Source organism: Simochromis diagramma, unplaced genomic scaffold (genome assembly GCF_900408965.1).
Source record: "Simochromis diagramma unplaced genomic scaffold, fSimDia1.1 OVJJ01000682.1, whole genome shotgun sequence".
Taxonomy (NCBI): Eukaryota; Metazoa; Chordata; class Actinopteri; order Cichliformes; family Cichlidae; genus Simochromis; species Simochromis diagramma.
Genome location: NW_024387359.1, coordinates 961,574 through 986,129, shown reverse-complemented (window position 1 = coordinate 986,129; position 24,556 = coordinate 961,574). Strand labels below are relative to the sequence as shown.

Sequence of the window (24,556 nt, the reverse complement as noted above, 5' to 3'; positions counted from 1 at the left end):
ACCTGTGATTTACTACTTGGCAGCTTATTGTTCCTATTTCAGGGCAATTCCCTCTCTGAGGGCAACATTAGTAATTTGTTAAGCTTAACCAGTGCCAGAACCAAATGGCTGCTGATGAGCGTGCTGTTTTCTTGTAACTATCCTTGTCAGCTAGAGAATTTCTGTCGCTCCAACAGTGGGATTATGCAGCCAGAGCCAGTCTCTTCCTATAAATGCCATTAATGACATCGCACCAGTTTGCTGCTATCAGCCCAGAGGGTGTTTACAAGACAAAACTCAATTAGGTGTGAATGGAACTACCCTCTGAAAATAACTTATTATACCTGCATTTAACAAAAAAAAGCCTAAATTATACTTTAGTTTTAGAAAACATATTGGGCTTCGTAATACCATCAGTACATGTAATCAGTACATCAGTACATTAAAATTACATGTAAAACTGAGTAAACATATTGAATACTTACTGTAATAGCAATGCAAAGGAAACGATATTAATAATGTTCCATAATCAGCAGTGTTATAATTGATATTCATCCATGCTATTGGTTTAAGTATGAACAATTGGCGTCTCAGAGGTTCTCAAAATGTTTCCTGCATGAATGGCACATAATAATGTGGCAGGTCTTACCCATAACTCACTGTATTTTAATCTAAACTATAATTTGCCTTCTACCTAACACATTAGTATTGGTGCTATAACCTAAACAAACAGTTAAAACAAAACTGAAAACTGAGTGAAACATCAGTTTTAACCTTATAATAGACATTCAAATGATATTTAAAGGTACACTGCATATTATAGTCGGAAAATGTTTTTAGAAACAAACTCTTAACCAATATATAAACAAACAACCACTTTGCTTACTGGTAATCATATATGTGTTGGTGTAAAATAAAGATGTGGTTATTTTTCTTTTTTTAAATAAATCTTTCCATTTTTTCTAAACTTCCACTTTTATTTAAAACAAAATAATTGGGAGTGTAGATTTTTTTGCTACCTCGTGAAGCTCTACCCATCTATCCTTCAAGCTCTTGCTTTCAGTTTTCCTCTGTAATACCCAATCATATTTACATTTTGCCAATTAACCTAATTAGTTGAAAATTTGTCTCTTTGTTGTTCAGCTCACTTTTCTAGCCTTTTGTTAGCCTCAATTTAAACATTTGATATGTGCATATAAAATTTGAAAACCATTGTATTGTGTGCTCATTTACATTTTACACAGCTTCAAAACTTTTTGGTTAAAGTGAGGCTGCTGTCTGGGTAGAGCAGACAGATAATTAGGATGTTGGACTTGCTAATGTAAATTCAGCACTTCTTATTCTTGTAGTATATGTGGACTTTGTGTCAGGGAGGTTCAGGTTAAAGGGTGTTTAAAAATGCCTAGTTTGAGCTGTTATATACTCCTCTGTTGGGTTTTGTTTACAAAAGTTCAGAGTTGCAAAAAGGGGTGAAAAAAACTTTTGGTCACACCTTTTTCTAATCCCAATCCCTAATCTTGCAATCTTCCAGGTCACGGCTGGAGAGAGTGATATCTTTTAAATAAAACATCAGCAAGAAATGAAACTAAACAGAAGCTCACCTTGTGGCTTGGCATCATGCAGCAACTTCCGATCTGCAGAAACACACAACATCATTTAAGCGTTAGCTGATTCAATCACTGCCTGCGTGCAAATCCACGCTGGTGCACACTGTGTGTGATGTATGTGAAACAAAGTGTTTGAATAATGAAGACGGATGAGGGCGTTGCTAATGAGCATGATTATCATGACGATCATGATCTAGCCCACACTGCCAAAAATTATGAACAGTAAGTCTATGATGACACAGTCAATGAACACAATGGGACTGACAGTAATGGTGCTAAACCACTATATCTTTTTCTTCTTTTTAACCAGTGAAGTGTGGAGCTGATGTTACCCACTCTGTGTACAGAGGCCGCCTGTGCAGTTTTCTGTAGCCACTGCCACCCCGTCACACAGTCGCCCCCCATGCTTGGGCTCCGGAGCCGTACACTCTCTGCTGCGCTGCCTCTCGCAGTCCGAACTACACGCTGACCACTCACTCCACTCTCCCCAGCCGCCATCCACTGCAGGGGCAAACACAAAGATAGAGCCATTGAATGTGAATACATGCACATGTTACTGTATAAAGAAATGCAAGTGAAACACAACAGGAACTAAAAAATGCATGCTACTCATACTCCAGGTTTAAGTGTATTTTTTAATAGCTCTGTGGAACTTTACAGCAAAACACTTTCAAGGTAACAGTTGCACAACTAAAAATAATGTCCCACTTAAAGTGTCAAAAACATGTACAAAGCTGGTGTTTCTGATCTGGAGCATAAAGAGACTCCATCAATTCGCCTTTCCCCCTCCATATGGTCTAAAAGATCCCCTCTTCCTGCTAATCTAAAAGCAAAGGCATCCTGTTTATGCTCAAACCCAGATGCAGAGAAAGAATCCGTCAGAAGGAGACATTTGGCAAAGAGGAGATAATGTTTGGAGGAGTGCACTGTACTCGACTGATAATTTTTTTTTAAACTTAAACCTGATGAGCGTTTTTCTTTATACTCCACTGTGGTTGAAATCAAAAATTTGGGCTTGTCTATAAAAGAAAAAAAAAAACACACGGGTAGAGGCACAATTTTGATAACTCCTACTTCCTCTTACAACCTGAGATTCTACTCTTAGCTTCTCTCTCATGTTATCTTCACCCCTCTCCATTTGTGCATCTTTCTCCTCTTGCCAGACATTTTCCCTTCATTAGTTGTTTCACAGGTGCACTGCATTTGATTTCAGATAGCAACCCACTGTCACCAGTGCATTGCAGATGCTTTCACAGTAAAATCTCTGAGGTTGAAAGAAGACTAGTGCTAACTATAAAACCTACCCAAAGCTTTTAAGACAAGTGTCATGGCATATGTTATATCTAATTTCTGTAAAAAGATTGAAGGATAGGAGCAACAATTTGTGGTTAAATAGTGGGTCTTGTGCTGCACAAAAATTATTCAACTGTGTAGCTCCTGCAAAAACACAAATAATAGTATTTAGACTGAGCTTTCTGGACCAATTAAACAATGTTTATGGTTCATCACTGAGTTTTTGGTTATAATTTTTATTTGTTTATTACAAAACACAAAGTTTCAGTTTTCTCCAAACAGAGACTGAAAAAGTAAGCCAACTATTTTTTACATTTAGACCAAATAATGAAAAAGAAGTTAAATAAAGACAGTATTACTAAACTATTTATGCTATTATATGCAATCTTGTGTATTTGTGCTAATGATATTTACATATTACTTAGGTATATTATATTCACAAGGATGTTATACAAATAGTACGTAAATATAAATACATTTTGTACAATGACAGATGAAGAGTTTTGTTAGCTTCTTGTTTTGTTAGCTGTCAGTCCAGCAATTATTCCAGTTTCTATTCTTTGTGCAACGTAAAGTAAAGCTAACCATCTACAGAAATCTAGATTTTGTTGCAAAGACACAGGTGCTGTATTGTATTGATCTAATGCAAATAAGTGCATTTTCACAATAAGAAGTGATTTCTGCAGAAAAAACTACTTGAACAATACAGACTTTCAACAGTCATAAATCTAAAATTTGCACATCTTATCTGACAACTGTAAATCTTTTATTTAACCCATAGCTGTAAGATGCAAGGGAAGCTTCAAAAGGTCAAAATTAGTAACACTAAAACATGCTCTTTATCACTAAGAGTGAAAAGAACATGCTATTGCTCTTACCTGGACACACTGTGTTGCAAGTACTCTTCTGTACTGACATGCCCTCACAGAAGGCTCCACCATTGAGAGGCGCCGGATTTGTGCAAGTGCGAGAGCGTTTTTGCACACCTCGACCGCAGCGCACGTTACAGGGAGACCAGTCCGTCCAGGATGACCAGCCGCCATTCACTGCACGTGTCAGAAGAGGAGGGAAAAGGTATGAAGAAACACTAAAGGAATTCTGGCCTGCATCGCAGTCAGAGGATTCACTCAAAGGCGGTAATGAACATCAGAAAAAAAAGATCAATAGTGTCTTCCCTTCTGTCAATGTACACTTATTCCTCGGATATGTCTCCTAAAGTAATGTAGGATGATTGACTAATGAGCTCATTTGCTGTCATAGGAAAGGAAGAAATACTACTGTTCCATTATTGTACATCTGTTGGAGGCTATCGGGAATAGTAAGCTTGTCAGGGACTTCATTAGCATTATGGAAATTAATGATTGATGGACCGGAGCAATGGGATGTCAGAAAGAATGAGATGTATTCCTGCAGCAGTTAAATGCCTTCTTTAAAAGAATAAAAATAACAGGATGAAAGGTCAGCAAAATGAACAATGAGACACTTCATTTAAGGCTGCCCTTCAGTGTATAAGGAGTTTTTACTAGTATGACACTATTTCACTCTCTACAGCCCTGATATTTAGTGCAATTCACAACAAAAGTCACCTCAAGGCACTTTATATTGTAAAGTAAGGACCCTACAACACTACCAAGAAACAACAACAATCACATGACCTCCTATGAGCAAGCACTTGGTGACAGTAGGGAAGAAAAACTCCCTTTTAACAGGAAGAAACCTAATTAAACTATACTTAGACTTTTTTTGAGCAGTTTTGAAGGAATAGGGTCTAAAAGGCACATTGATGGTTCAGAAGGATAAATTACTGTGACCTTAACTCAACAAGGTTTATTGGGGAGAAATAAATAAGAGGTAAATATTAGCAGTTAAGTGTTAAGTTGCTGTGGCATAACTGTGGGACAGCTGTGAATCTATTTTTTCTCTCTCTAATTTTTAAAATCTTGTCTCTGAAGAAAGTCATTTCTAGTTAAGGTTAAAAGAATGAGCTCTGACTATTTGTCAGCTTGGCTACAGCGCTGAAAAGAAGTGTGTGGTTGTTCCCATTTTTCTCAATCAGTGACAAACAGTGAGGTGTCCTAGCTTTAAGGAGGACTTAAAAAATGAATTAACAAACCATTTTTCCAGCCCAAAGGAATATCTTCTTGATGAGTGCAGCACTATTTCCTTTCCGACTTGCATGTTATCTGCTTTAAGGCAGATTTTACTATCTATTGAGCCACAATTTCCAGGGTCTTATGCACTGAGGATCTAACACTATTGACAAGATAATCAACCTCGGTGGGAGTAAAGCTTAGTTAGCTGCTAACTGAATACCATACTAGTGAAAACTGATATTCTGATGTAGGCAAGACTATTCTTCAACACTACTGTAATAAGTTACCAGGCAAATCTACTCTCATGATTTTTTGTCAGAGATAAAATTGCAAAATTAAAAGAACTGTAATCTTACCATAGACTATAACAGTAGCAGTGGCACTGCGTCGCTTGGCCACAATGTTGCTGGCAACACAGGTGTAGTTTCCAGAGTCAGACAGCCGGGCCTCTGAGATGATGAGGTTGTGGTCACCTTTTTTCTCCATGATATTACCATCATCAAAGCTCAGGTTTTCCTCATTTTTCAGCCAATCCACCTGAAAACAAAAGTATGTCAATTTCATTCAGGCAGACAAACATCTGACAACCGGACAGATGTGAGTGATAAAAAAGCAAATACACTTAACAACATCTGGTGGGATGTTTCAAAACATATCAGACTAATTTAAAAAAGGTCAGTAGTTTGATAGAGTATCACAAAAGGCTTTCAGAGATAAAGTGAACTTCACCCAAAGTTACATGAGAAAACTTCAACAATTTGAACTGAATATAACGGCAAAGGCTCTCTTTCATCATCTATGGTACACAAAGCGTTAAAGAGAATGTACTCAGTGCAGGAGAGGCAGGGTAAAAACTAGTAATGGCCGTATTCTTGAGGCCGTCAGGTGGAAGTGCATTAAAATTATTTTATTTCTAAGTGCTGTCAGTCAACACAATTTGTCATTAAATCTGCAAATGTAAGTTAAATCTTGACCATGCAAACAAAAAAAAACCCCAAATGCTTCAGCCATGAAACGGTCTTGTTGCTCACCAATGAAAATTAGTCTTTAGAAATCATGGACACTTTGTCCCGTGGGCAAAAGAGAGATCGTGGGGTTTGTTAACGACTGTACTATAAAAAGCCAGTATTTGTGATATGCACAAATGGCATATGGCATTAGTAAGAGAGCCTTTGAAGGCACCATCAATAGTAAATGATGTGATACATGAAGCGTTTTTCTATCTACCTGTTTAATTAAACATCACAAGAACATTTTTAAGAGTCCCTAATATTTGAGGGAGAAAATTTAAGACAACAATTCATTACCTTTAAAAGTTATATTATTCCCTTTTAGTAATTTAATTAAAACTGAATATGTTTCCCCACACTCACAGTTTCAACATGCCTGGTAACTGGTTCAAAATCCAGTTAGTTATGTGCAGGTCACTGTAGTATAACAGTAGAAAGATTTTGCTACAATTGTTCCTTTGAGGATTGCATACAGTTCAGTATTTGCTAACAAATGCTTCACAGTCGTGCTGATTGAAGCGTGCATTTTGCATTTCATCATGTAAAGAAGTCTCTGTTCTCTCTTCTTGGCAAAAAAGGAGAGGACAAAAATTGAAACACGTCCCTCACTACATTTATGAAGATATGTAAGGGGACACATTTTGATTGCAAGATTAGGGGGTTGGGAAGCACAACACATCTGACAACAGCTCAGAGTAAAGTGATGTAGTAGGTAGGTCACATCCTCCAGCGTTACCAATTCAGTGGCCATGTAGTGAGTGAAACCAATAAGGAATTACAAAATAAAAGACGCTCAGTTGATGCTCCTCTCCTCGCATGACTGGCCCTGTAAATTGCTATTAATGTGCCAGTAGCTTGAGCTTTTCATTCAGAGAGACGAGCTAGGGCACGAGGATTGCGTTTTGATTTATGGCAGTGTATTTGAGGATTAAAAACTCCGCCCCACTGGGAGAGGCATGTGTTTGTGCATGGGGTTGTACTCCAGTGTGTGAGTAGCATGTGTGTTTGTGGATAGTGTCCATTTGCCAAGGGAATGTAACTACAGCCAACAAACTCAGAGATTGCTTTGCTCTTTCAAAGCACTCTAGATGAAAAAAAAATGAGCTAGGAAATCAATAAATCTGGAGTCATGTTGTCACAAGCGTTTTTTGCTCCTTTTGATGGCCCAAGAAGTCTTTCATCATGTAGCTTTTTTTTCATGAATTGGCTCCGCTGCTTTCAAGACATACAGTACCAAGTGCTCATACTAGTGTGCAACATTGCGCCTTCATCAGTTCTTTCTTTATAATTCACTCTTTCACAGCCAGTGTCTAATCAACCCCAGTGTTTGTCATGGCTGGTCAGTCTTGTCAGTTATGAAAGCAGTCAGTTTTGACATTCTACAAAATGGAGCAAATATAACTGAATAATTTCATACAAAATGAGCCCATTTTACAAGCTTATTCATGTAATCACAGTATTTTCTTGTAGTCTGCTTTATGCAAGGATTGACAGCAAATAGTGACCCTTACTTCTCAAATAGTAATAAATGAGTTGAAGTGATTGATTGGTGAGCTTTGTTGTTTTTGCTGGGGTTAAAAAACAAAGCCACCGTGGAGTTGCAAAAACGGCAGTTCTTCAAATGGTCACTTGACACTGGCTTGCACCCATCTTTCATTTAGTCTGCAAGCCTACAGTAAATGAAAGACAGGTACTTAGATAGCTGCTAAGCTTCACATCAGCTAATTCAAACTGAAATGGAAGACTCGACCATGTTTGTAGTGTTGATGCCTAACTAACTAAATGACTTGTTGCTTGTTAAACTGTAATGAGATCCCATCTCAAAGACCAATACTGTATGTCACCATGAGACATTAGGTTTATAAGATATGCACTTATCTCACCCCTTATTTCAGAAAATAGCTGAACTGAAAACGGTCTACATTATATTACTCACTTAATGTATATTATAGTCATATAGTGTGGAATATATGACTATATTGAAGCTTAACCTCCAGTGCTTTGTTCTCATATTCAGATGGGATGAATATTTAGAGCAAAGTGTTGAAACTGAGTTTGACAGGTACCAAGATGTAACTATTACACTGTGTAAATTAAATATATTTCAATATTAAGTGGATAATATGTCACCACAGGAAACACTGAGCAAAACAAATTGCATTGTTTAAAATAAGAACTCACATCTGCATCTTTTTTTTTTTCAACATTATGTTTATTAAAGTTTTACATATATAAAGTACATACACAAACAAATTTACACAATAAACGAAACACAAGGTACATTCAATGAAAGCACTTGAGTCCATGAGACCTCTGACAGATTTTAAAGAATAATTTTCACATTGCAGCATATGGTTGTGGTCCTGTACAGGGAATAGCTAGGCTGTCCCTGTCTCACACAGTAAACCAGATAGATCTTTATTCCCAATATACTGGATGTAGCGCCCCCAAATTTTCTGGAAAATTTCTTATCTTTTAGAGTATATGTAATTTTCTCTAATGGTAAACATAAAGACAATTCTTTGAACCAATGTGAAATACTTGGTTTGCCAAGACTCCTCCACGTTAGAGCTATCACTCTCTTTGCTTGTAGTATTCCCATGTTTATGAAGATTTTTTCAAAATGATCTATGTTACACCCTACAGGATATAATCCCAGTAGGAAAAGTTTGGGATCCATCGCAAGTTTAATTGACAAAATCTCCTTTATCATTGCTCCAACCTCTTCCCAAAACTCCTTTATTTTTGGACATGACCATAAACAGTGGAGCAATGTGCCCTTATCTTCTTCACATCTATTACAGATATCAGGAATCAGCATATTAAATTTGTTAAGTTTTTCTGGTGTTATGTACACTCTCATCAACCAATTAAATTGTAGCAATTTTAGACGTTTGTTCCCTGTCTGTGTTTGGGCTAGCTTACATGCTCTACTCCATTGTTCCACTGTCAAGTCCTCCTGTAAGTCATACCTCCAAGCTTCAAGCTTAGCAGCAGATGAATCAGGAGAGGATGTCATCATCAAGTTATATAATTCAGATATCATCCCTCTACCAGTGGGGTTTTTGGTTAGGATTTTCTCTAATGTGGACAGCGGGGGAATATGTGTAAAATCATTATGATAAGACCTGATAAAACTCCTAAACTGTAGGTATTTGAAAAAGTGCTTTCGGGGAATATTAAATTTAGAGATTAGTTGTTCAAAACTTAAAAGTCTTCCATCACCCCCGAAAGCATCCTTCACCAGTCCCAGCCCCGAGTCTGCCCACATTTTAAAACCACCGTCCGCCCTACCCGGGGCAAAATAATTGTTGCCCCAAATCGGGCTAAAAACGGAGAGGGGAGATTTTGCGTTTAAATATCTTTGAGTGACATGTAAGATATATATCATGTTTTTAACTATAGGATTAAGCGTAATGTCTTTGAGTTTATTATATTTATCAGAGTATACATATGTAGGAAGTGGAAGCCTAAGAGAGAGAGACTCAATAGTTCTCCATGCGGGGGGCTTTTCTGCAGCATAATAGAACATTATAGTTCTTAACTGGGCTGCCCAGTAATACCAAACCATGTTAGGACACTGCAGCCCTCCTGCATCAAAGGGCAGGTACAAAAGTGATAAGCGAAGTCTGGGACGTTTGTTATTCCATAAAAACTGATTAAACAGTTTTCTTATTTTAAGGAAAAAGTCTGAGGGGGGTGGCAAGGGGATATTCTGAAACAGATACAGAAGCTTAGGGAGCACGTTCATCTTTAGTATATTTATTCTACCAATCAGTGAAATTTGGAGACTCGACCATCTCTCCACTGATTTGTATACGTCAGTCATAATTGGACTATAATTATGGTTCACCACCTCTTCCAATTTCGGGACAATCTGAATACCTAGATAAGTAAACTGATTCACATTTCTAAAATGGCAGGTGTATTTAGGTGGATTCATCCTTTCTTCTGAGTTCAAAAGCATTATAGAAGATTTTGATTTATTGATTTTATAACCAGAAATATGTCCAAATTTTCCAATTAGGTCTAAAATGGCTGGAATAGATTTTCCCAGATTTTTAAGAAAGAGGATCACATCGTCAGCATAAAGAGCTATTCGATGGTCGAGCCCTCCGATCTCTATACCCGTGATCACACAGTGTTCTCTTACAGCAATAGCAAGTGGTTCAATTGCAATTACAAATAAAAGGGGGGATAGGGGGCAACCTTGTCTACAACCTCTTCCAATCTCAACTGGTTTTGAGATAACATTATTGGTAATTATTTCTGCATATGGGTTATTATATAGAAGCCTGACCCAGTTACAGAATCCCACTCCCAAACCAAAGCGACCAAGAACCTCAAGCAAATAGGGCCATTCCACCCTATCGAAAGCCTTCTCGGCATCTAGTGCCAAGAAAGCTGTATCTGAAGACCCCCCTTGCTCGTGTAAAATATTTAACACTCGTCGAACATTGTGGAATCCCTGACGCCCAACCATGAACCCATTTTGATCCTCCTTGATGATGTCTGGCAAAAGGCCCTCCAGTCTCTTTGCTAGAATTTTACAGAGTATCTTTAAATCTGAGTTTAAGAGGCTAATTGGCCGCAGGTTTTCACATTTATCATTCGATTTTCCAGGTTTGGGAAGAAGTGTAATTAAGGCCCCTCTCAGAGTGGGTGGGAGTATCCCCTTTTGAGCAGATTCAGAAAACATTTCCAAAAGGGGTGCCTTTAATTTGGATACAAACTTTTTATAGATATCAATTGGCAGACCGTCTGGCCCTGCAGCCTTTCCAGAATTCATACTCATTATTGCCTCTGAGATTTCGTCCAGAGTCAATTTAGCCCCCAGTCTCAAGGATTCCTCTTCTTCTATTCTGGGGATATTCATATTGTCAAGAAAAGAGAAAAAATTGGGGTCTGGTTCACCTGGGTTTAAGTCAGAACTGTATAACCTTTCATAATAGGCCTTGAAAGAGTCACTTATTGCAGCAGGGTCAGAGATCGTTTCCCCTTTATCATTTTTAAGTGCAGTGATTGATCTTTCCAATTGGAATTGTTTTATACGCCAAGCCAGAATTTTACCTGATTTCTCCCCTTGATCAAAAACGGACTGCTTAAGTTTTAATAAGTTAGCTGTAGCTTTTGAAGCTGAGATTTCATTATATTGGGTTCTTAATAACAGCAAACTTTGGTGCAGCTTGGGACAGGGGTTCTTAAAGTACATATCCTCAGTAGCTTTAATTTTCGATTCCAATAATTTCAGCTTTTGTCTGGCCTTCTTAGATTTTGAGCTTGTGAAGCTAATTATTTGGCCTCTAATGAAGGCTTTGAATGCTTCCCATCTAATACACGGAGATGTTTCAGAAGTATTGAGCTCAAAGTAATCAGTAATTTGTTTGTCAAGGTACGCCAGTAGGTCTTTGTCCTTTATCCATTTTTGCTGAAATTTCCATTTTGGGGGATCTCGTACTAGCCCTGAATCCAAATAGACCAGACTGGCTGGGGCATGGTCTGAGATAAGGACACTGCCATAATCACAACCGTTCACTTTATAGGACAGACTTGCTGAGATTAAAAAGTAGTCTATTCGTGAGTATGATTTATGTGTGCTTGAATAACATGAATATGTCGATACACCAGGATTCCTGTCTCTCCATATATCCATAAGATTTAATTCCTTAGCAAACTGAAGAATGGTTTCCCTACTCTGGCTATGAGATTTGTCTAAATGTGATGATTTATCTATACTTGGGTTCAGAGTGCAATTGAAGTCTCCCGCTAAAATATATTGACCACTAAGTGCTGACAGCGTGCAGAACAGGTTATTAAAAAAAGATGGTTCATCCTTATTTGGGGCATAAATATTAACTAAAATCAGAGGTTCTGTATAGAGAGTACCCTGAACAATCAAATACCTTCCCATCCTATCTGCAATCACCTTACAAACATTAAAGGGGACGGACTTGTGTATTAGAGTCAAAACCCCTCTCGCTTGGGAGTTAAATGGTGCTGAAAATACCTCTCCCTGCCATCTCCGCTTAATCTTTAAGTCCTCTTTTCCAGTAAGATGAGTCTCTTGGAGAAAAATTATTTTGGAATGCATATCTTTTAACCTTCTCATCACTTGTTTAACTTTTTTAAGTTTTTGCAGCCCTCTACAGTTCCACGATGTCATCTTAATTTCTAAAACATTGGACATAGCTGCAATTTTCAGATGATCTTCTCATGCTAGTATATAGAAGTGTACCTTTAAACAACCAAAACAATGCAGACAACACAGATGCTTCTAACTGCATCAACCATTGAACACAACCCCTCTGACCTAAGGGCCAGTTTCCCCTTCTCCTTACTACACACTCCGGTAATGCTAATGACCAGTCCACAGTTATTGAGGAATGATCCAACATTATTGATATTGACTTATCCTAAACTTAAACACTCCCTCCATTGTTAGCTTTTACATACAAATAATAATTGCTTTGCCATGAATTTATTGCTATCCCAAATATACTCATGTAAATAAATTAAATGTTAGGGGTCTACTGTGCTTTAACTCTATTTAAATGTAACTATAACTCAGAGAGTCCTCCTGGAAAACAAAAAGTAATCGATCCCCCCCCAAAAAAAAGAAGGGGGGGGGGGGGGGTATACTCACAATGCAGGTAATCACCAGCGTCTTTAACCCCCGTACAGATATAACGGAGGCATGTACAGATGTTCAGTGTGAATATATTTCAATGATCAGTTCACAGTAGCCCCAGGAATTAGCTGCCAAGCAAAACGTTCAATTATTTTACCAACTCTATCCGTATCGCTATTCATCCCGCTCTGCTTGGATCCGCGTAACAAAAGTCTCTGCGTCCTCCGGTTTGCCAAAAGTCAGTATTTTATCCTTGTAGGTCACCAGGAGCCTGGCGGGGAGAAGCATCCCGTGTCTTATCCCCATGCTGCGGAGCTGTCGTCTCACGGAGTCGAACTCTTTCTGCATCTTATGTATGCCGGCTGCCATGTCCGGGTAGAAACGTACCGGTTTGTCCTCGTAGAGTATTTGCTTTTTGATTTTGGTCGCTTTCAGCACCATTGCCTTATCCCTATCGCTCAGGAATTTCATGATCAGTGTTCTTGGGGGGGCGTTTGGGTCGTTTCTCGGGCCGATTCGATGCGCCCTTTCCAGGAATGGCTTTGATTTCAGCAGAGGGATGTCCAGCGTCTCCGGGATCCAGGTTTCCAGAAATGCGCAAGCATCCGTTCCCTCCACCTTCTCCGGTAAATTCACCAGTCTCAGGTTAGCCCTCCTGGCCCTTGTTTCCAAGTCCATTACTTTGTCCTCCATATCTCTGGTTTTCTTTTCGAGACTCTGGACTTTTCTCTGAAGGCTATCGACCGTGTCCTCAGTGTCGGAAATGCGTGTCTCGACATTTACAATACGCTCCTTACACTCTCCGACCTCGTTTCTCACTCCCTCAATTGCAGCCATTATTCCGTCAAACCTGTTGGAGAAGTCGGTTTTCAAGTCTTTGATAGCTTCAAGAATCGGAGCGTGACTTGGTCCTTCCTCTTCAGCGCTAATTGACTCTTCCGACATGGCGCTAGCTTTAGCTTTTCCACTTTGTTTAGTTGGTCCGAAATCAATTTTAGGTTGTGAGGGTTTACCACGACCCCTGCCCGATTTACCTGGTGCAGACGACATAAAAGAGTCCTAAGCGTGGATACCGTTAGAGTTTAACTTCAAAAGTTGATATTATGTTAGGTGTCTTGGCAAAGATTCACGGAGGAGGGAAGTGTGCGTCTAGCTAACGCGCCGCCATTTTAGGAGTGACATCTGCATCTTTTACATAACACAATGACAAACCTAATTTCTTCCACATGCAGGTAGAAATTTTTCATAAATTAGATATCAAAACAATGGAGGAAAGCATTTTTCCCATTTACACCACATTTAAGTAAAAAAAAACAATACAAAGGTAAATCACTGCGGTGCTGTAACTGGACTAAATGACAGGACTATATGACAACATGATACATTTAAAACAGAACCACATTTCTCTTGCGTTCAACTCAAATGTAAGATCCAAAATCTGAAATAAAAACGCAACTCAACATTAAAAGCTCCAAAATTGGCATTTTTTGGCACGGGAATGACACTGTATTATATGATACTATATGTTACCCTTCCCCACCTTTCCCTGTGTTTATTGTAGCTCTCTACCTATGCAGATGATAAATTATATATTACAGTTAAAACAAACAAAAAAAGAATCTATGAAAGATATCCATGAAATGCCAGAAGATTTGCTGTTTAAGATCAGGGTAATTGAAATTATGCTATCTTTCCTAAGTAGAGTGAGCTATCAAACATTCATGACTTTTTATTTCTTCTACTCTAACCACTGGGAAATCGGGAATTATTGAAAATGTAGGTCCGATGGGATTAGCCCCTTGCCAGTAAAGAAGCACTTTGATGCCAGAGTCGTCCTGGAGAACATTTCAAATCCACTCTTGGGGCTTTTTACTCAGCAGCGTTTCATTTAACCTAATTTGTTCAACTTGACAATGAAAACTTAATTACATTAGGGTTTCCAGGACACACTGTAGGTATGTATTTGTAGATATAGATGGCTAGTTATCTGGTTGAGGTATTCTGTGACATAGACTGTAGGTAAAAGTCACTGTGACATTAACAGTTCATCTGCTATAAAGCTTTGAGGTTAGCATTTAGGCTTTCCCAAACTTGGTGTGTTGAAATTGGTCGTGAAAATATCCTGTCCTAAGACAAATCCTAGCTAATCAGTCCTTTAGAGATCAATTTAAAACCAGGAAATGCAGAGGAACCAAATATTCAGTAGCTGAAAAAAGAAGCCAAAATGTATTCTCATAATGACACTGGCAAAGAAACTATTTATTTACTATTTATTACGCATTAGTCATGCAATGGTACCAGTACATGTTAAAAACAGAGTTGCATTTGATGCTTTTCTGGTCTAGCTTTACTTCTCTAAAAACACAAAGAAGGACAATTTTAAAACTGTTAAATTTACATCACCAGTTGAAACTGAGAAGGCACTGCTTGCCAACTAAGACAGCAAACGTCAGAGAAACTGGCACACATGCAAACCCATTGTGCCACTCCACAGTAACTAGAGATTAAACATTTCAGTTGTACACTCCAGAATGTGTTATACTAACAATAAGCACTGACTCCTGAAGACAGAAGTTGTCAAGTATGTGGAGATTCATTAGACGGCTCATTTTATGTTCACTGAACTAAGGCTGTTATTACATGAATTTTACAGTAAACACTGCAGTATCTTTTAAATTTTTGGTCTCACATGTAGGTATGTTTGAATTTTATTTCTTCATTAGTTCCCTTTTGTTATCTTCTTACTTATGAAGGTTGCTGGTATATGTACATAAACATCCAGTGTTCACAAGTGCATTACAAAATTATTATTCAACATAATTAATATAAAATAAAAAGATTTACTGACTGCCATTTCACAGATCAACATGTTATATTATTTATAAAACCGAGATGAAGGAGGATGGCTGTGATGTGGACATCTAGGTTTCCGAGCTCATTCTTACAACCACTCTTACAAGAACGTTTCTAATCAACTCTTTTTAGGTGGTATTGATAGAAAGTAAGCCAAGTTTGAGTGGTAAAGTATGGATTGCTGGTGTATAGATCTCTCTCATCCTTTCTGCAATGCCGTTGAATTAGTTAGGTCGCTGTTTGTCTCAGAAAATGATTCCAAGTTTCGTACTGTTTCGCTGTAAGGCATGTGCTTTCATTTTGAATCAGTGTGTTCCAGTTGTATTATATATGTTAGTTTCTTACACTTAAGATTTTTAAAGTTATATGTGATTTAAAAAAGATGCACATGTACACTTTTAGAAGTAGTGTGGGTGTTTGTGGATAGAATTTAACAGGCAACCAAAACAGAAAAGAAGCAGACTGAGAGATTAATGTACTGATTTTTTTTCATGCTAACATTATCCTAATTTCTAAACTGTGATGGTGTTTAACTCTCATTCACATCGTGGTAAAGTGCATCTGAGATTTAAAAAAAGGATTTGTGAAAGTACATAATAAGAAGAGAAAGATGAAACTTAATTAAACCATTAAACAGCAGCTGTTGTACTATTCAATAAAAATGACCAATAATTATCTCTTTATCCTCTCTGTGATCAGACAAATCCTCTTTGGTGGTGACTTTTCATTTTTTGGGACCTTTATCTCAGGAAATTCTTACAGTGAAGTAAATTAAAATAATCTCTTTGTTCTCTGGTTGGTTTTTCCTCTTGTGATTTTGCTTTGATTAATCTGTGTCATTCTGACCCTCCCTCACTTCCAGGGAAGAGTATAATCCTGGAGTGCGAGACACTCTCTGTTGGTCCTAGAGTCAAAAACTATGGAGAGATGCACATGCTGATGAGATGGCAGGAACGCTCAAATGAGCCTGATAAGCCAGCGCCCGGGGACGACAGGAAACATATTTGCTTAATTGGCAAATGTGTCCCACTTAGATAGCAGCAACTAGTGTTGCACTACAGAACACCTGACCTAGCAGCGCCGGCAGTCTATTGGCATGGTGTCAAGGTCACCGTACTGACCTCTACATGTCACTCATACGTACCAGTATATTTTGCTCTTTTTCACTCTTGGTTGAGAAAGCAAATAAAATAAAGCCAGGAAAGCAGCATCACATCATCAGCAGAGTGTCTATGAAGCATGCAGCAGGGCTTCATTTTCTGATAAATTCAAGCTGTGTAAAGCTGTTGAGGTGAGAGAGCCGGCAAGTCTGGAGAGCCGTGTTTATTTGCAGAAAGGTATCATCTTAAACTTAACAGAGAAGTCATTTCAATTCCCCTCAGCATCTGGCCTAAACACTTGATTATTCTGAAAGCAGCTGTAATGACCTACATTTACAATCATTTAAATGGGAAGTGAAAGCGACATGAAGACAATTACAAAGCATTGCAGTAAGTTTTGTACCATCTGATTCAATTAAGATTGCGCTTCATTAACCGCCCCCTCCCCTCCTTCCCTTCACTCATGCCTGCACTCTCTCAGCCTCCCCTCAGTCATGTTTGGCCTTTTCTCAGTGCAACAACAGCTTTCATGAAATCACATTAAACAAATTAATCCACTAAATCTGACGGACGCCTGTTCTGGAGGCAGGAGTGGCTAAACTTTCAGGGCGTTCTTGGATTATCTCTTCACCATCTCTGGAAACGTTATGCTTATCACTTAATAATTATATTTCAAGCAATCTAAATGTCTCGGGATGAGTGGCTTGATGATTGGAATGCTTGGGAATACTTGGGTGGGTAATAATTGAAAGCATTTATTCCTTTAGTTAGCTGCTAACCTTTTAATCTCTCCAGCATGATTTTTGCTGTTCATTCTCTGCATGTCAAACATGTACAGTATAGGCACTGATTACATAATTACTCACTTGCCCTTTTTTTCTGAAATTGGAAACTATTTCATAAATCTATAAATCTGAACATTGGGTATAGCAATGTTGAAAATTTTTGTATATTTTCTTGACATTTTAAGAGTTTAAAGATTTCACAGAGAAGATTTTGGAAATCTTTGTTGTCACTCTTTTAACAGCTAGAAAAAGTGTTGTCTATGAGTGATACGAACAATCCCTCTGTAAAACACTGAGTTGAACCTTCAGGGATTGACAACATTGTGAAAAATGCAGAAAAATGGGACAATTGAAAGTCTAACTTACATGGGAACAAAGCTGGTTGGGATTTGTGTGACACTTTTTATAGATTTGCTGTATTTTAAATGACAACATGTTTTAGATCTAGCTGACTTCTGTAAAGCTGAACAGATGGCTAAGTTATAAAGGCAGTTCAGTCTATGTGTTTTTCCAATATCTAAAGTTTATAATGTGAACAGTGCACAAATTAAGTAAGTTAATGCTTTGCTGAACAAGTGGTTATTTTGCCATGTGGTCAGGTTGTTTAAAGATGTTAGTCTTTAATTTTTGTTCCCCTGCAAAGCTCTTCAGTTGTGTTCGCAGTGTGTTCCCAGCAGCAACGGCATCATATATTTACTCATCAATAAATGTAAACAACCTTCAGGCATCACATATATATTAGATTATATGTATTAGATGTTTACTTTAATATGTGGCATCCTTAATTTTATTAAAATCCCAGATCCCAGTGGTGCCACTGTACTTTAAAACTGCCACAATATTCATGCTTAACTCATGAATATTACACTGAAAGTGACTATTTAGCTTTGTATTTCCAATTTTAGGCAATGTTATCATGAAATGAAACAGAAAAAGGGAGGTTTATATTTTAAAGACATGGTTAAGTTCATAGTTTTAAACAGAGATGAAAAGGACAAGTATATCTGAGAAGTCACAATATTTTTATACTTGTTATATAGTATAACCTTACTAGAGAAGTTTAATGTGTTATTCCTTTAGGATAATGTCTATGACCCAGCATTTTGAGTTTATTTTTGTATTTTTGATTTCTTATATTGCATTTGGAGATATGTTAAGTTCTTCTGTTGCTATTATTAGTTGTCATGTCTACATCTCTCCTTGTTTCCCGTTTTATTTTGAAAGTCTTGTTTGCTATGTTCAGTGTGCTTAGTTTTGCTCTTCTCCTGTATGTCACGTGTTTCCACTTCCTCTGATCACCTCCAGTGTGTGTTTATTCTGTGTGTTTTCTTTCAGTCTTTGTCATCTGTCCCATGTATTCCATGATTCTGCTCAGGTCGTGTTTGTTACGGTTTTGGGTCAGTGTTGACCCAGCATTTTGAGTTTCTTATATTTTGGTTTATTTTTGCATTATGGATTGTTTTCTGATGTTCTGGTGCTTTGTTTATTATTATTATCATTATAGATCTGTTTCTGTTATTCTTGGTGAGGGATCAGTTCTTAGGTTTTGGGTTCTCATGTGTATTACAGTTTCTGTTCAGTGTCTAGTCTGTCTCTCAGTGTCGTGTCTGCATCTTTGTTTAGTGGTTCTTGTTTCCTGTCTTATTGTGAAAGTCTTTGTCTTATGTTAGTGTGTGCAGCTTAGCTCCCCCGTCTCGTTAGCCCGGATCTCCCCCAGCTGTGTCTCCCTTCTGTTACCCATTCCCTGATTACCACCCTGTGTATATTAGCCCTGTGTTGTCCTCAACCCAGTGTCGCATCGTACCATCAGATTATGCCTGTTTTTTGGTCTCAGTCCTCACTTCATGTTTTGTTTTCTTGCCAGCGATAAAGCTGAGGTTTTGAGTTGCATTCCGTTTTCCGAGTCCTGCATTTGGATCCTCATCTCCGCCTGCCTGCACACAGAGCCCTGACAGTGTTTATGTTTCTTGTTCTTGTTTTTCCTCATCACAGTTGCTCAGATGTTCCTTGGCAGAACAGTGTTCATGTCTGTTTTCATAGTTACCACAGTTTAGTTTTCCAAGTTTAGGTTTCAGTTTAGTGTCGCTCCTGTTCGCCTTTGCTTGATTTTTGTATTCATGTTTACCAGCCATAATAAATGGCTCGCTTTTTGTTTAACCTTAGTCCTGTCTCCTTCCGTGTCTGCAATTGGGTCCTCCATCTCACTCTATGACTGTGACACAGACAACCTCACAAAGACTGAAAGAAAACACCCAGACTAAATACACACTGGAGGTTATCAGGGGAAGTGGATACACATGGGGAAACAGCTGACACAAATCAACATAACGATGTCAAAGAGGAAGAGCAAAACTAAACGCATTGAACATAGCAACATAAGACTTTCAAAATAAAGCTGGAAACAAGGCCAGACGCAGAAACTGTAACACAAGCTAAACAACAGAAAGGACAATAAAAGACTCAAAATGAAAAAAACTCCAAATGCCTCTGACAGATAATTTCTTAAATCCAAATATTACACTGAAAAATACCAGCTGTCTTGTAAGCAGGTTACCATACTGCTATCAAAATAAACTATTGCATTGTCACTTAAGTGTTGACTTTTCTCTGAGATCACCCCACATTTACCATGTTATCAGTGAGCTGTAAAGTGCTATTAATAGTTTAACTAAATAACTACTAATTCAAAACAAGATTGTTTTTATTCAGAAACAGTGACATTTAATTACAAAAATATTATGTAAGGACATAATATTTATAACATAATTTGAATTTGAAATTTTTAATATTTTTGTTTCTTCCGTCAATGGCAAAATGTAACGACTAGAACATAACACAGTTGAGTATAATATGTGCTGGTAACTGTTCTGTCTCTAAAAAGCAGAGCCAGTTAAAACTCTTGTCACCAATAAACTGAAGCAGACTTAAGCTGTTTTACTATGATCCATTCTCTGTGGTCTGACTTGCATTGTGCACAGATTATTGCCTCTGTCACTGCTGGGACAGATAATATGGCGTTCTCTGGTTTTCATTAACATCCTACACAGCAGCCCAGTAAACTCCCGGGTGGCTTAGTTACAGCAAGATGCAGATAAAGTTCCCTCTCCCTCACTGATGGCATTGCCTCTGAGATCATGAACAGAGCAGTGACATAAAGGGATTTCAAGCTTTACAGTCAGATGTAAAGCATTAATGTATTAAAACAGCCTAGAAAGTTGGAGCGTATTAAATCCGCATTTCGTCAACTGTGCATTTAATATCAGCTCCAAAAAAATTAACTGTTCACATTTGTTCAACATCACAAGTATTAATTTCCAGCTGAATGTGGGAGTATGGACGTTCAGATAAATGTCATGGCCAAAATAAATATCCCTCAGAATACAAACAGGGTTTAACAGATCATGCTGCATGACCTCAATTCCTTAAAACTCAAACTTTAGCTGAGCTTGAGCTTCTCTCCTTCACAGTGCTGGATACAAAAAAGGCTCTCAGCAATGTCTAAAGTCATAAAAAGAAAAAAAAATTACTGCCACATCTCCAACTCTGGATGTCAGTAGTTTTTTTTCTTCCCTCAGTGCAAGTCATACTAGAGGGAGCTGGATTTGTCACTGCATTATTTACTATAACCATTCTCTTTGTTAGCTGGAGTCACATTAATGAATGCATGAGGAGTTTGATGACCACAATGCATTGGGGAGACTCGTGGTACACCGATGCTCCATTTGTGTGAGCTGAATCATTCATCACACACACACACACATGGGCACACACACACAATTTGAACTGGAGTCCATTTTCACCTTTAAGGAATTCTAAAGCATCGATTTGGATTCTGAAAAAACAAATGGCTTTAGAACAGTTTGTTAATATGACAGATCACAACATGACAGACATAACAATGAAGCACACCAAAGAAAATGTTTGAGCAATACAAATTCTCAAATATCCGTAAACAATATTCAGTACGGCAGACAGTGCTTAACCCCTGTTCTTTTCATTTCATTTCACTGAACTTTATTAATTCATACATGTGGTCAGTTGCTTTGATAAAACTGACGAAATAAAAATAATATGAATAAAAAGTCTGTTGATTAAGAAATAAATACAAAATATATTAATAAATAATAACTTTGAAAGATTTAAAATATAAAAATTGAAAATACCCCCGTTACATCATCGTATACTATCTTGCTGCTTTGGCATTCCAGAAATCACTGATATAACATCAGTGATGACATTTTGCTTTACTATAAACCAAAACACTGCCACAGCCTGCAGACATCAGAAAACATGGTGTCATCTTTACTTATTACTTTTTTGGACTTAGGACACTTGTAAAAAATGATTTTTCTAATCCCAGTGAGACCCTTTCCTTATTAAATAGTACTGTAGCTGATGGTTGGACCCTACTGGTATTTATTAACCCCTATCAGCAGTGTCCCTCACTTCCATTGATATTCATTTTAATTGGGTCCCTCAAAGTGGAAAAAGAATACATTGGAGAGGGGCTCACTTTGCCTTTCCACATTTAATGGACACCCCATGGTCTGTGGTAACTGCAGATGTTATGGGCCTGTCATTGATGTGAACTTTTACCAGTTCTTCTAAGCAATTAATTAATGACTCATTACTATGAGTGGAAATATAACAGGTGATTTGGTTGTAATGTAAAGGGCGATTGTGGCTCAAGAGTTGGGAGTTCGCCTTGTAATCGGAAGGTTGCCGGTTCGAGCCCCGGCTTGGACAGTCTCGGTCGTTGTGTCCTTGGGCAAGACACTTCACCCATTGCCTACTGGTGGTGGTGCCAGTGTCCGGCAGCCTCGCCTCTGTCAGTGCGCCCCAGGGTGGCTGTGGCTACAATGTAGCTTGCCATCACCAGTGTGCGAATGCGTGTGTGAATGGGTGGATGACTGGATATGTAAAGCGCTTTGGGGTCCTTAGGAACTAGTAAAGCGCTATATAAATACAGGCCATTTACCATGTTAATGTTATATATTTTACAGAGCTACCAGAAGCAATGAATAAGCTCTACAATTAAATATTACTTAATGAGAACATATATAACTATGCATCAAACAAATACTATCTGATATAAAAGTTAATGTTATCCTGCTATGTAGCATATTTTCTCAAGTTAAATCCTGTAAACAGGAATGAGTGAATAATTTAGTGAATAATTAATATTAAGTGGATCTGTTTCTGAAAGGTGCTGCTCCCTGTAATGGAGACAGATAACTCCTAAGTTTAACAAGACTAACAATGAGTGAGAAGGACAAACAGATTAAGAACAGCTCTGTTCAAACAGCCAAGTCTGGATATTTTGACAGGAATTGTATTTGCTCTATTTTCTGTTTTGTTTTTTTTTGCTGGGATGAGGAATTTTGTGTCCAAAATCACACATAATGTAATATTTTCTTTTCTTTTTAGTATGTCCAAAATCTCAGTGCTATTTACACTACACTATACTAAAACTGAGAATTAGACAGCTGTGGCTCAGAAAAGACAAAAACTAAACAAACAGTTATATATACTATATAATCCTGGGAATATACATGCCAGTGACCCTGCCAGTATAGATGCATACTGTAAATAAAATGTCAACTCTTAACTGTTCTGTTGTTTCATATAAAAGAGCTGGAAGACATGCAAACAGAAGTTATGATTAAAAAACAAGTCAGTGTGTTTGCAAACATTACTGACCTCCACAAAGCTTTACCCATTAGCATCAGAAAACGTATCGGTCGGTTTATGCAAAGGCACGTCAATCAGTTCGGGAGTAATGGTAGGGTTCGAGTCCTGTGCTTAGAAATTTGCTGTCATCTTGTTTACATAGATCACAGACTGCCCCTTTAAGTAAATGCAAAGCTTCAGATGCTTGGTTACGCAGGCTTTGATATCGACACATCACCCTACTGAGTTTCCACACGAAGGCGCGCAGCATCACAGCACAGAAGCACCACTCAGCAGGACTGTCCATGAGAGCCTCATTTTATATTCATAGTAAAAATTAAAATAGCAGTGACGGGTACTCTCTATCAGACATGCTCATACACAAATACCCACCCTCAGAAAACAGACAAAGATAGCAAAAGTGAAAGGAATACATTGATTGTGTCAGCTCATCAAGTATTAGTCTTGTTTACACTGAAATGAAGAGAAAAAAATTACAGATGTGTCCTGGATTTGCTGTGGCTGGAGAGAAACAAAACAACATGTCACGTAAACAGAGCTATACTGTGAGTAAAGCAGATGGATGACGGCTTCTCTCCAAGCAACACAGGAGAAAACATTACTTGTTTGAAGTGCAAGAAAGCCCTCACCTCAGCCACAGGCACTCCCTCTGGGGGACGACAGTGCAACACAATCATGCCATTCAGAGGCACCTCGGTGCCTTGGGGGTCCTGCTCAAAGTTCTTCCGCAGGTCTAGGCAAGAGAATAAACAGCCTGCTTTATAGAAACATAGCACGACGGAGCAAACAAACATATATGCACAATTGTTTCATGTGTGACCTTCTCTGTTTATGTATGTACAATGAATGCTTTCTATATAATCCCCTCACTGGTTTAAAGTCAAATAACCTTCGCAGACACAGTAAGGTCAGGCTGGTATCAAAGTGACATGGTTTCGCTTACAGGCAATCCGGACTGTTGCCTTGCGGCTCTTGGAAGTTCCCAAGTGACTCCAGGCGACACACAAACACCAGTAGTCCTCTGGGCCATGAAAGTCCTCCACCTGCTGACGCGACACGTTGATCATCACTTCACGGATCTTCAACCCTGCAGGCGAAACGCATGATTGTTTAGATTAGCTTTCATTATATTGCAGGAATGATCAATCAAAGAGATGAAGATTTGCAGGGACAAGATGATGAGTGAAATTTGAATCTGATAAGATTATCAGCAGTAAACAGATCTGCCATTTGCCAGGAGGAGATGGAGGACAGTCTGCTTGTCAAATCAAATCAATTTCAGGGATTTTTGTTTAGACAACAATTTAAAATGTTGTCCGGATGAAAGTGTAGCCGGATGTTATGCTTTCATCTGGCTAAGTCACAGAGCAGATCATTTCATTATTGACATAAATATATATATGCCACCAGCAGCACTTTAACAAAGCCTTGTTCAAGTTTTAGCCCGGCAAACAGATGGGCAGCAGTGCAAAGTTCTTGTTTTGGTAGATATATTTGGTTTTGAGCCTTCATATCCT

At 38.2% G+C, this 24,556-nt stretch overlaps 1 protein-coding gene across 3 annotated transcripts in view; it reads right to left on the bottom strand.

Annotated features, from left to right (window-relative positions):
* Positions 1 to 24,556, bottom strand: part of LOC120718747 (netrin receptor UNC5D-like) — a 170,600-nt gene that overhangs the window by 29,262 nt on the left and 116,782 nt on the right. For all 3 annotated transcript variants that reach the window (XM_040007422.1, XM_040007423.1, XM_040007424.1), the window contains 6 exons: positions 23,983 to 24,126; positions 23,669 to 23,772; positions 5,329 to 5,509; positions 3,758 to 3,925; positions 1,923 to 2,087; positions 1,581 to 1,613 (listed from right to left, as the gene is read on the bottom strand). In XM_040007422.1, coding sequence (XP_039863356.1) covers positions 1,581 to 1,613; positions 1,923 to 2,087; positions 3,758 to 3,925; positions 5,329 to 5,509; positions 23,669 to 23,772; positions 23,983 to 24,126 — 795 coding nt within the window. The remainder of the gene's footprint in view (positions 1 to 1,580; positions 1,614 to 1,922; positions 2,088 to 3,757; positions 3,926 to 5,328; positions 5,510 to 23,668; positions 23,773 to 23,982; positions 24,127 to 24,556) is intronic.